This window comes from Lissotriton vulgaris, chromosome 10 (genome assembly GCF_964263255.1).
Source record: "Lissotriton vulgaris chromosome 10, aLisVul1.2, whole genome shotgun sequence".
NCBI lineage: Eukaryota > Metazoa > Chordata > Amphibia > Caudata > Salamandridae > Lissotriton > Lissotriton vulgaris.
In genome coordinates, this window is record NC_141698.1 from 45,354,210 (window position 1) to 45,367,877 (window position 13,668).

The window sequence follows — 13,668 nt, forward strand, 5'->3', positions numbered from 1 at the left end:
CTTTTCTGTATTTCCGGCTGATCCCTAAGGCAAATGCTAGATAAAAACTAAACCTATGATGAATGACAGATTCGTGGAAGGTTTTTGAATGTTCATTTTCCATTGGAGGAGTCACAACTCTTTGATATGAATAATAATTACTGATCTATTTCACAGCACGTCCTATTCCGTGGCTCCACTGAGCGACCCCAGTGGCTCAATGGGTCTGAGGTGTCGTAAAATTCTCCTTTATGATAAAATCAAATGTCATCTGGTGTGGCCCCCCCAGCCTGGAACTCTTCCTCCCTCTCAATCTCAGAACTCTGACCACCCCACCCACCAACTTCTTGAAAAGCCCCAACCCCCGCCCCATTGGACAAGACCTAAATTAAATCTTCAAAGGACTTTCAGCTCTCCAGCAAGTTAACCAACTGTTTGATCTGATTTTTTGTAAGATGTATCATATCAAATGTCACGTGTTAATCCATATATATTTATGGCATAATCCGAATTTGCCGACACCTTCTGGTATGCGAATATATTTGATGAAGGTTCTCCCTTATCATTTGAATGTATACTGTTACTATATAGTATATCAAGGCAGGTTTTTTTTGTAATGTATGGAAAGCTGAGACACTATTTTTTTCGTCTGTCTTTGGATTTATAGTGCCCATAATGAGGACCTGGTTACTCCTATTCATTTACCAAGTCGAAGCATCATATCGATTAGTTCTTAGCGATCAAGAAGATATATTTAAATGTTTAAGCTAACAAGTGGTCAAAAACTACGTTAAAAATATATCATTTCAGTATATTTTTTTGACTAATCAAATGAGCTTTACGACATAATCTAAACCCAATCTCGAGGATTTTAAGAGTCATCTAATTGCTTCTGTTAGGGGGGGACACAGCTCACATATCTGTAAATTGTCCTAAAATCACCCAAAATTGGAATGGGGCGTTTGTTCATCGGACTCTACCGTCTATTGGGCATGGCGATTACGTAGGTTTTAAGGTTGGTATAGCTCGGCGTCTCTCCTTCAACCCCAGTAGACAAGTTAGGGGTATTACTGGTTGCAGTAATGATGCACGATTACGCATTGCTCACTCTTGGCTGCAGCCGCTGCCCCGAACAGCGTCTTCATGGTGGCTGGAATGTGTATTTCTTGCAGGGCTTGAGGTTTCCATTGTAAAGAGGTATCTGAGTCATCAAAAGTTAAGAAAGATCTAAGACCCAATCATTGACTGGCTCCACGCAGCGATTCCTGGAAGACTGCATGAAATTATGGAAAATGATTTGCTACTCATAGATATAGATCCTAAATTAACTGTTCAATTAAATAATGTTTATGGCTGCTATCATCATTTGTGATTGCCTAAAGTTCAGTCCCTAAACTTTCATATACTATGGCGATGGATTATGTAATCAATAATGGCATTTATTATTAAAGAGCATATTTTTACACTACAAAAACAGCGTTTCATTCTTGTTTCACTCGGGAAATTGACGTGGCCATAATGTTTCCCCCTGTATGTCCTTGGCATATATGGGTGTTTCAGTGGAAATTGGTGCTGCAGGAATTAAAGAGAAGGACGTTCACTTCACATACCACTTACCTTGTGTCTGCCTTTATTTTTTGTTGCTGGGCCGAATCTGAATTTTGCCCTTGTTGATATGGGGGAGTCTTGTTTAGGGTGTCTGCTCACTTTGCAATGTTCTAACCCTTACACTCCAATTGTAGCTGTGATAATGAATTGTCTCTACCTGCGTATTAATCATCTTCAAATGAGTTTAAAATACCGAGAATATATAAGAAACAAGAGGAGAGGTAATGTACAATGTATTGAGGATTTTAACAGATCCAGTCATCAAGTTGGATTTAACTACTGACATTCTTCTGTGACCCTGGGACGAGTGTTAGACAAATAATTGCAAAAAAAAGTTTAGGGGCATATTTACGAAAGGCTTGCATCATGTTTGCACCACCCAAAATGGGTTTGGTCATTTAGATTTCAGAAGTGTCTCTCGAGGTAGCCCATATTTCTTCCTAGCATCTTTAGTTTGCTCTCTTTCTACTTTTCTTAATAAGATGGTACATTTGGTTCTTATGTTACGGATGTATGTCGTTACAACGCATACTTTTACAACGCATACCTTTACAACACATTTTTTATACTGCAACATCCAACACAACGCATTCCATTACAACGCATGCCATTACAACAAATTTTCATATTTTAATAAATACGGCCGGGAGGGTAACTCCCTCCCGCCTTCCAAAAGTTCAAGAACTGTGTCCGTCTTCCCATCCTTGGGGATTGTGTTGGGAGGGGGTGACAGGCATCCCGGCCATACTACATTTACAACGCATACCATTACAACGCATAAAAATTACTATTCTAACTCCAGGGGGGTGCAACAGTAGGGTAAGTGTTGGATAGTGTAGGTGTAAAAATTACTATTCTAACTCCAGGGGGTGCAACAGTAGGGTAAGTATTGGATAGTGTAGGGTGAAAAATGACTATTCTAACTCCAGGGGGTGTAACAGTAGGGTAAGTGTTGGATAGTGTAGGTATGCGTTGTAATGGTATGCGTTGTAATGACTGTGTTGTAATGACATGCGTTGTAGTGGTATGCGCTGTAGTGACATGCATTGTAATGGTTGCGTTATAATGGCATGCGTTGTAATGGATGTTGCGTTGTAAAAGTTTCGTTGTAAAGGTAGTGCGTTGTAAAAGTCGCATTGTAAGTGTTGTTTCCCTTATGTTACCTTAGCTGAACTGCAATTTTGTGCATTTAACTGTTCATGGAAGGTCATAATTATGCACAAGGCCTCTTTTAGTAGACAGATGTATTATCATTCTTTTCTGATGACTCTGACCTAGAACCTTGTCTGACATGAGTGCTTTCCTGTTTGTCAGTTTGACATGTTGTTGCGAAGTCCTGCAATGCAGACGTAGCCAAGTTAATTGGAGATTGTAGAAAATTAGTCTTGTCATGTTTAATCTTTCATTTTCTTTGTTTGTCCTTTAGTCAAGCACAATTTAAATGTTTCCTAAATATCATCTTTGAGCACAGTTAGCTCTTCCCGTTGTCTTTGTGCTTAGTATTTGGCATGAGCTGCATGTTGTCTTTATATTTTAGTATCTACGTGGACTTTACTTCCTGCATGTGGTCTAGCTAATGATCTACCTACATTGAATTTTGGGTCAGTTTCCAAAGTATATGAGCCTCCACTGTCAAATTCCTCTACATAACCGTCCATACACTTAGAGTAAAGAAAATATCACTTCCAAGTAAAGAGGGAAGATTTGCTCCTCACCACCATCAAATGCGAGTTCATAAGGAAATATGTATTTGCTTCCCAAAATACCCCATTGACCCCTTCCATGCTGATGACGAACCCCAGCCGTCATGCACTACGGTGCTCATGTGCTGATGACGGCTGGGGTTAGTCACGGCCCGCCCCTGTTCGTGTTGTTTACAGCACACCAGGGGAATCGCAGCCGCATGGAAGGGGTTAAAGACCACTACATCACATTGCATTAACTGTTGACAACCCAGCTACCTCTCCTAACACTTATTGACTCTATACTTGTCTTTAGCCTTGTTCAGCTGTGCTCTTCCTTTTGGGAAGGTTCATGCTATAGAAATACTATATACATATAAACAAAATACGGAAGTACTATAGACATGACAGTCTTTCTTTTTAACTGCTACCCAACGTTATGCTCACTGGGGCTTAAGTTTCTTCTAAGATATCTCTTTCCTATCTGAAATCTTTTTTGTAGTTCTTGCATGACTCATGTACTGTCTGATAGCCCAAAATGTTCATGGTGCTCTTCACAACAGGTATGTCTATGGGAAAGCTTTTCTGTGCCTCTTAAGTTATCAGTTAGGGCAATGCTCAGTAGGTAATGCAAAGCAGGAGCAAATGCTTATGGGTTAGAGAATAATTCACTCTCTCATGCTAACTCATGTCATTTTTTTTAATCTCTGTGTCGCCTCCAGACTGTGGAAAATGGTAGCGGCTAGTCAACGAGTTCCATATCTTGATATGGTCCTGGCACATGTAATTATCATTGTGCGGCTGTGGGAACCTTCATCTGGTGTGGCTACCATGGACAGAACAACTCGCTGTAGGATCTTCACACCAAACATGGAATCCTATTCCAAGGAGGGGGATGTGATCTTCGGCATTCTGGCAGCAGTTCACCTGGAGAGCGTCATCCCTTCTACCAACTTCTTGTTCAGAGATCCTCCTGCTCCCAGCCACTGTCTGAAGTAAATAGGCCTTTCCACCTGTTGGCAAACTGTGAGGGCGATTGGGGTTACTGAGTTGTTGGAACTGTTAAAAGTTTCTTGATGACACTCTCCTTGATATTGCAATTGTTTTTAGACATATGGATGGTATGACTCCAATAGACGGCCTACTAGAAGGCAGCAGCAGTGGGTAGATGGTGTTGGCTCTATTTCTCCTATTTCCAATGGCCCACCGAGGGGATTGACGTAGACGCATGAAGCCCCTTCGGTGTGGGGGGTCCCAACCCTTAAGGGGCCCTCGACAATTTGGGCCCCTGTTCAGCATAAGGCCAATTAATACCTGTGAGATATGTGAGACTCAGTGGCCCTGCATGACATTCTGCTGGGAGGCCCCATCATTATATGTTATGCCACTGGGCCCACCTTGTCTAGTGATCCAAACTGGACTAGATGTTTAAGTTTTAAGAGTTCCTGCTAGAAAGAGGGGGTTGTTACCAAAAGTGAAAAAGCAACAAGCTTGAAGCTCTGATAGTATTTGCTTTTTTTCCTCCCATGGTAGTTGGTAAAGGAAAAATAGTGCTGGAAGACCACTCTTTAAGAGAGCAGATATTCTAATTCTCTAAAGCTGGCAGCCCTCTGTCACCAAGAACAGTATTGGTGGCTCAATCAGGCCCAATTCACAACTTCCTCCTTATTTTCTATAAGATGCTGATTTACCCTGAACAGTTACATTTGTGCTGGCCTAAGGTGAGAGAATGTCACTCAGTTAATGAACTAAATTGACTGCTTTTGCTCGCATACCGCCTACAAATGTGCATGTTGTGAGATTGTGGTTACATGTTCAGTTGTAGTACTGCCTGGGTATATTCCATCTCTGTAGAAAACAAACTATATTTAATGAACGACAATTGCTGATCTAAGTTTAGTATTTTATGAGCTACATGCTCAATATGTTTCTTTCAGGTCTGTAGTCTTCCAGCATACAAATTATCAAATTTGCATTTGTTTATGTGTTTTCCATTCAACCCCTAGGATTGATAACGAATTCTATCAAAGTGTCCTTGCAATGGTCTTCACCATCAATGAAATCAATCAAAGCCCCCATATTTTGCCCAACACCACCCTGGGATTTCGGATTTATGACTCTTGTTATTCTATACTGGGTGCTATTGGGGGGACCCTGCTGCAGCTTTCCGGTGGGAAGGAGAGCATCCCTAACTACAGCTGTCAATCAACACCCAGGCTGGCTGGTATCATTGGAGATGGCACTTCAACATTAGCTCTATCTATGGCCACACTACTTGGTGCAATGTGGTACACTCAGGTACAGTACTAGTGAAGCCTATCACATGCTAGTTAATAAATACAGGTGTAAATTCAATATATAGTGAATGGGGTAAAATAGTACTGTGTGGGTTTGATGACAAAATGTATGAATTAAGATAATTTTCTATGCCTGTGCCTCTCACACTGAACTATTTGATCTGTTGGTTGATGGTTTGCATCTGCCAAAAGACTCTTACTTCAAGCCAGTGGTAGAGTTAATGAATTGGATTAGTAAGGGAATTGTATTTGGTAAACAATCAAGTGCCCGATTTATAAAGGTAGTTATTACTCACTCCTGTAGTATGTTACTACTGTGATTATTGGTGTGTTATGTCTGCTCAGGTTTTGGTTATTTTTTTTCTATCTAACCAAACTCAATTCATGACTGCCAAAAAGAAGAGTAGTAGATAGTAGATAATATTATTAAGTAAAAGAAGATGTGCTACTGTTTTTCATTCTTTATGTGTGCTCATATTCCAATGGTTAAAGGATGCCAGTCAATGTTAGGAAGTTACATATATTTTATTTACCTTTAGCATTCAATTCTTTCCTCGCTTGGAACAAAATATTTCTCTAAATAGTCTTTTAACTCAACATTCAATGACAGCTTGAGTAACTGGTATTCCTTTAGTTTCCACTTATTCTGTAAAATGTATGTAAAATGTATGCCCTGAACATTCAGATGTTACATGGGTTTGGAGATATGTGTGGCACATGCCTTTCCAGAGAGTCCAACACTCACTACGTTCCCTATGAATGGCTGTTGACCACACTTATTTATTTATTTATTTAAAACTTATAATGCGCGGCAGCTACCCGCAGTGGGTTTCCCGGCGCAAGGGATAGACTAAAGAAGAAAAAAGGACCTTACAACAGCATTAATAACAGCTAAAATGGCCGGAAATCTATTGGAAGAGTAAAGATTTCAATTTTTTGCAGAAGCAGAACATGTTAGTCTTGGATTTCAGAGCAGCGGGTAGCGCATTCCAAGATTTGGGGCCTAGATGGGAGAAAGATCTTCCTCCCATCTTCACAAGTTTAAATCTTGGAATGACGAAGTCACAGTTAGCCGAAGATCTTAATGTGCGGCTAGGCCTGTACGGTTGAACAAGGCTCTGAAGATACAGAGGGGGTGAGCCCTGCTTAATTTTAAAAAGGTAGCATAGGGCTTTAAATTCAATGCGGCTTGGGGTCTTACTTATAGTTTAGCTGGCACATCCCTGGCATTGCCTACAAGTGTAACTCAGGACAAACTGCTTTTTATCAGCTAGACAATTGATCATATAGGTAAGTGCCTAACAGTTGCCCTGCACCTGATCCTGTTAGAAAGCACTTCACCTAGGAAAACGTACAATTTCAGCCTCAACACGAAAAAAAGAACACCTTGTGGACCTGGCAACCGTTAAGTCTGCTTGGAGTGACCTGAGACCATTTAAACCAGTTACATGTAAATGTACTGTTTACTGGTGGATTGGCCTTTACTAGAAGATGGCCTTGGACTCTCAAGAAACCCATTTTCTTCGCACTGGCTCAGTTTATTTTGAATAAAATCATCAACTCGGCCAGACCACCAAAAGATGAGCCACGGGTACTTCAAGTAGAACTTTGGTCGACTTTTCCTGATAACAAGTTGGTTTAGGTCTTGTGTCCATTCAACTGAAAGACAGTACTGCATTCATTCTCGCATTTCATATCCTACCAGTGTGGGTCACCCTTGATCTCAGTGAAAGGATAATGAAAGATGAAGACCATATTTTAAGCTAGTTGGACTGTGTTTTGGGGAGGTAATACACTTCTGAGCCGCATCGCTCTTCTTACTGTCTGATCGCTCTATGGTCTGTCGCGGCTCGTCTGTTTGTGTGGAGAAATCCAAATGATTTGCTGTACTGCCCCACATCCTAGTTGCTCGACCACACCGCCATTTTCGAGGTCAGTAGTCAAGTCATTCTCCAATTATTGGGGAATGCCTATATTAGGCAGATGCCAGCGTTAATTTGCAGTAGACCCGCAGCGGACACGTGCAGCCTGCACGTAGTCACAATGCCAAAAGCATGCCAAAGGCAAGCCTGTCGGCACCACTCTGTGACCGATAATCACCAGGACCACTACCTGTCCCAATAAAAAGTCTGTCCCCATATTTGTTATTCTGCCTCAGCACTTCATAAAATTAAAGACAGTCTTGTCAGACTAGGCGGGTTTGGGAGATGTTATAGATGTCTTCCCCTAATGAGTCTATAGGTGTTCCTGCCTCTCCCCACGCATGATAGCTGAGCTCTTTAAGGGGCCTGTTTCGCACTACCCAGCTCTTAGAAGGGAGGGCTCCACTCACATGCTGGCCTCCCCTCCACCGGCCTGGCTCTCTTTGACCTCCACCAGTGTCACTGGGACTAAATCTTGCCTGGCCCGGAAGTGCATAAGCATTTACTGCAACATTAGGTCATTGCAGAAACACGTGATTGAAATGTGGGACCTTTTATCTTCTGTCCCCCCAGATTTCTGTTTTTTCACCCAAACTTGGCTGTACTCCGTGACCCTTTGCCGTAACCCATTGGCTTTCCCAGGCAATTAACAAATAGTCAGACTGCAGGCAGAATCCAGATCCGGGGTGGCATTTTGCCATTGTGTTTCAGGCCTCTGTAAAGGTTCACTTAATTGATTCCTTTTCATTTGATTCAGTGGAATTGTGCATTTTTAAAACTTGAGTTGGTGGCTGAAGCCCATTGGAAAGGCCCACTCAGTTACCGCCCACCAGTGCTATGTGCCCGAGTTAGGCCCATGTAGAAACGTAAACATTCCACACTTGTCCACATTAACTTTTTCTGTAACCTTTTGGACACATTTGCATGTGTATTCATGCCGGATTAATTTCTCTGAAATTGGTCTGTTTATACATCTAGCTTCGGGCAACATTATCACGATTCCCAGAACACCATGGACAAGGCCGGTATGAATGTCATTCTATCTTCATCCATGAGGCGACAGAGCTATCTACATATTCATAACAATCCTAATCTACATGTACATTGCAAAGATGCTTTTTATTATAAATAAATAAGCATTTCCAAGGGTTGGCACAAGATGCACTTCAGCTGACACTGAGGGTCCCTGCATACTGAGGCTTCACCAAGCAGCGGTCTGCCATCTCCCTGAGGGGTATCCAGTTCATGACGAGGACGTAGTCCTACATTAGACTCCGCCAGGTAATGGAGTTGGATCATCCCGTGAGGGGTTTCTTGGCTACCCACCTACACACACTCTAGGTACATATAGAGGAGGGCTTTGCATAATAGGAGTAAACCTGATTCCATTTGGTGTCATATGTCTGCATATATGCAGTTTAGCTCATGGTGGAACTATATCTGCTATTTACTCTTTTGAATCTTATAATCACTTTCATCTGCTTCTGTCTACTGATTATCGCAGTACATGTATTCTATACAAAAGTAACGTTGGTTCATTAAATCTACTGAAAACATCCCCGTGTGTATTCTCTGTATATTTCTCTGAGAACAATGAGCATGAGTGACTGAGGTGAATGGTTCTAGATCTGTTGGGCTGTGCCTCTTCACGTCGCACCGCGTTGCTCTGTGATTCCAACACGACTCCTCTGTGTACCCCACTCAGGACCCGTAACTTAAACTTGTTGGACACTCTGGGCTGTTGGTGTCGTTTGAACCTAAGGCCATTGTTGTAGTTGGGGGCACCTATTGACCCTATGTGCCGCACTGCAATTGAGCTTAACATTGACTTTCTCCACCGCCTCGTATCATAGGACACTGCACCTTTCAGTGTCATCACACTCTGGGAAACGTTGATAGAAGCCTTTGACCCCCAACAGGGTGAGTTCCTGCCTTCTCAGCTGCTCTGTCACACTGATCATTTTAGAATCATATGTTTTGGTTTTATATCACCGCCTCATGCACGGTCACAGCACTACAGCATGAAGCATGTTCCCCTCACTTGTTGAGTGTTGCACTGGTCATTTCTAATTGGCGCAGCAACCATTATAAACATCTACATAATTATGCTTTGATTTTCTGTTTGTTTTGATAGGTTGACCTCCTTGATTTACAGGTATCACACTTAGGGTGCTGTGTGTGGTCTATCACTTACATGACATTGGACCAACATTTACAGTGTAGATAGAATTCACTTCGGTCCTGATAATTTGCTGTAAAGTTATAGTTGAAGACGTGGTCTATCAGGGGTATGAGGAGTACTCCTGGGGGTGCTGGACCAAGGATTGATGTGCCCTCTCAACCAGAAACCAAGGTGCTAGCTTTCCCTGCAGCATCCAGGAAGTGAGACACACTTGAAGGAATTTCTCAGGGTGGGACCATTCAACAACTTTGGGGAAGCCGATGAATCACAGGTTTTTCCATCTGGATCTGTTATAAGCATCCTCTGCATGAAAGCTCCAGGGTGGCGGTAGTGGAGAAGAGCTTGTATACAGATCATTTAATTATCACCACATCATCTTCCTGCATCGAGACACAGCCTTCCACCTCAGAGACCTGCCAGCTACATTGAGCATGTCCTGACACAGGAGCTTCACGTCAACCCCCAATTCTCCTATCTTGACCTCCACGGATTCCTTTGATATTTGAATGGAGATGAGAGGGACTTATGCTGTCTGGATCGGCCATCCTTCCAAGATGCTAGATGCTGAGTTGTTCATGCCAAAATTACTTTTCAAAGGAACTTCTTCCAGCACACATTCACAAAGAACTTGACACTAGCCTGTTGTCCCACCAGAACCCTTGGAGCCTGCGTAGGGAAAAGAAAGACATTCCAGAAGAAGATGCGGAGTGACGCTTCTTCCACCTCAATACTAGCATAGGTAAAGATATTGGGCCGCAGACCAACTTTTCAATTCACTCCTGGAGCTGTAGACACTACACAACAAGGACTGCTCTGCTGCCAGACGACAGCCCTGATGCTTACAACCTGCCCTGCTTCTTTCATCCCATGTCACCTTGAGTGACTTAAAAGGTCACCTGGCTGACCTCCTATTCTGACATGCCAAGCTCCAGAGACTGCCCTGGGACTGCCACACTGGCCTGGTGCCACTGGAGCTTCCTGAACCTGGAAATGTACCTGCTAGATCCCTCCTTCATTGTGTAGTGAATTCTTTGCACTGGACATTGAAAAGGTACCTTTTTAAAACCCTTTGTGCTTTTATGTAGAGACCTTGTCACCCCTAACTACCATCAACTCAATTCTCCATTTAACATGACTCTTTGCCAGTGATTACTAGTAAAGAGAGATCTGCACTTCACGCTTCAGCTTCACCAGCCCACAGTGACTGTCAATGAGAAATTCCAGCAGTTACCGACTGTGACACACTACTGGATATTCGTGCTTCTGAAATGACCATCCACAACACTCTCCATGTACTTCACAGCCACCTACACTCTAAACTTACCTCTTTGCACTTTTACAGTGGGGTTAACCTTGTCCCTGTATCCTGCCCACTGTTTATTAAGGTCAGATGAAAGATCTGGTTCCCCCCAAATTTTAAAATCTTTTATAAGATGTTCTAGCATTGATAGCAGTAGAAAGTGTAAAAGCAACAATATGTGAGAAAGAGTATCCACATTTTAACAAATACCTGTACAATATCATAAATCGTAAAATAAGCCCACTATCCTAGGTCTATCTCCCTAATATGAATATATGAAGTCTGTTCTGGTTTAATGTCATTGGAGGTGGCCATAGATATTGCCTCTTGTCTTCTGGGCTTTTCTACTTGTTAGGATTAATACCTTACTCATTGAGACATTGATCTTCAAGTAATAAAGTGTAGCACACTGCCTATATACATGCCCTTGGAGTTAGGTCCATGAATGCGATATAATCTACATCAAGGAAGAAAAAGGAAAACCCCCTACCTCAGGAGCATCCCATGTATTAATTGCTGGGAAGTCTGGAGGGTCAGGAAGATACACTGAAGAATTTAATGGAGCCAGCCGGCAACCCTGTTTCAGACAATTTTCAGTTGAAATTATTAAGGATAATCCTCAATCCCGACCCGCAACAGCTGACACCAAGTAGAGGAATGGAGAGCAATTATTAATAAATGGAGACTCTCGGGCATACCTAACATCTTTAGGTTTTGGCAAAATGTTGTACAGTCCATCCTGTCAAAAGCCATAGAAAAATCTATGAATGCCACATATACATTGAGCTGTCAAACTGAAGTATACTTTTCCACTATGAGTTTCAACATCAATCAATCAATCAATCAATCAATCAATCAATCAATCAGAACATTTATTAAGCGCACAACTTACCAGTGGGGGTCTCAAGGCACTGGGGGGGGGGATGCTGCTACTGCTCGAATTGCCAGGTCTTGAGTAGTCTTCTGAAGGTTAGAAGGTCCTGGGTCTGCCGTAGGAGGATGGGGAGGGTGTTCCAGGTCTTGGCGGCAAGGTGGGAGAATGATCTGTCACCGGAGGTTGCTCTTCGGATGTGGGGGACGGTGGCGAGGGTGAGGTGGGCGGAGCGGAGCTGGGGTTTAGGGGTGTAGAAGGTGAGTCGGCTGTTGAGGTATGTTGGTCCGGTGTTGTGTTGTGCCTTGTATGTGTGGGTGAGGAACTTGAAGGTGATCTTCTTGTTGATGGGGAGCCAGTGCAGGTTTCTCAGTTGGGGTGTGATGCGGCTGCGGCAAGGGATGTCGAGGATCAGGAGTGCATAGGCATTCTGAATGCGTTGTAGTCATTTCAGGAGTTTGGCCAAGGCTTCCGCATAGAGGGCGTTTCCGTAGTCCAGCCTGCTGCTGACGAGGGCCTGGGTGATCCTTCTTATTGTTTCAGTGAGGATCCAGCTGTAGATCTTGCGGAGCATGCTGAGGGTGTTGAAGCAGATGGATGAGACGGCGTTGACCTGTTTTGTCATGGAGAGAGTAGAGTCGAGGATGAACCACAGGTTGGGTGCGTGGCCTGTGGGTGTTGGTGCTGCTCTCAGTGCAGTCGGCCACCAGGAGTCGTCCCGGGCCGATGGGGTGGAGCCGAGGATAAGGACTTCCATCTTGTCCGAGTTTAGCTTCTGACAGCTGTTCTTCATCCACTCGGCAACAGTTTTTGTTCCTTTGTGGAGGTTGATTTTGGCAGGGAGGGGGTCCTTGGTGAGGGATAGGATCAGCTGGGTGCTGTCGGCGTAGGAGATGATTTTGAGGTCATGAAGTCAGGCAGCGTGGGCGAGCGGTGCCATGTAGATGTTGAACAATGTCGGTCTGAGGGATGAGCCCTGCGGTGCACCGCAGATGATCTCGGTGGTTTCGGAGCGGAATGGGGGGTGGCGGACACTCTGGGCTCTGCCGGAGAGGAATGAGGTAGTCCAGTCCAGAGCCTTGTTTCAGATCCCAGCATTGTGGAGGCGTGTGCGTAGGGTGCAGTGGCAGACAGTGTTGAAGGCGGCTGACAGGTCCAGGAGGAGGAGGGCAGCGGCTTCGCCATTGTCCAGCAGGACCCTGATGTCATTGGTCGCGGCGATGAGGGCAGTTTCAGTGCTGTGGTTTCTGTGGAACCCGAACTAGGACAGATCCAGGATGGTGTTCTCCTCCAGGTAGCAGGTCAGTTGTCTGTTGACGGTTTTTCAATGACCTTCTCCGGGAATGGGAGCAGGGAGATGGGTCGGAAGTTATTGATGGCCTTAGGGTCAGCCTAGGGTTTTTGGAGTAAGGCATGATCTCGGCATGCTTCCAGCTCTCCGGGAAGGTCACTGTCTCAAAAGAGATGTTGATGGTTTTCAGGAGATGGGATGCGATGGTGGTGCTGGCTATGTTGAAGATGTTGTGGGGCATGGGTCTGACGGAGATCGGAGTGGATGGTATTCATGATTTTGATGGTGCCATTGTTTCTTATATTGGTCCAGGAAAGCAGGGGATCAGTGCGGATGGTGGCTGTGGGGTCGGAGGCCTCTGTGGCTGTCGGGGCAGTCATGACGTTGAAGCTGTTGTGGATGTCAGCGATCTTGCGATGGAAGAAGGTGGCGAGGGAGTCACACAGGTCTTGTGAGTTTAGGATGTCATTGGTGTTGGAGCTGGGGTTGGAGAGTTCCTTCACGATTTCGAAGAGCTCTTTGCTGTTATGTGCATT

At 43.9% G+C, this 13,668-nt stretch overlaps 1 protein-coding gene across 1 annotated transcript in view; it reads left to right on the plus strand.

The window, feature by feature from the left end:
- The first annotated feature begins 4,001 nt into the window (after positions 1-4,001).
- The window catches only part of LOC147684536 (extracellular calcium-sensing receptor-like), a 56,073-nt gene continuing 46,406 nt past the window's right edge, over positions 4,002-13,668 (plus strand). Inside the window, exons 1-2 of the mRNA XM_086939696.1 lie at positions 4,002-4,264; positions 5,276-5,567. Coding sequence (XP_086795822.1) covers positions 4,002-4,264; positions 5,276-5,567 — 555 coding nt within the window. The remainder of the gene's footprint in view (positions 4,265-5,275; positions 5,568-13,668) is intronic.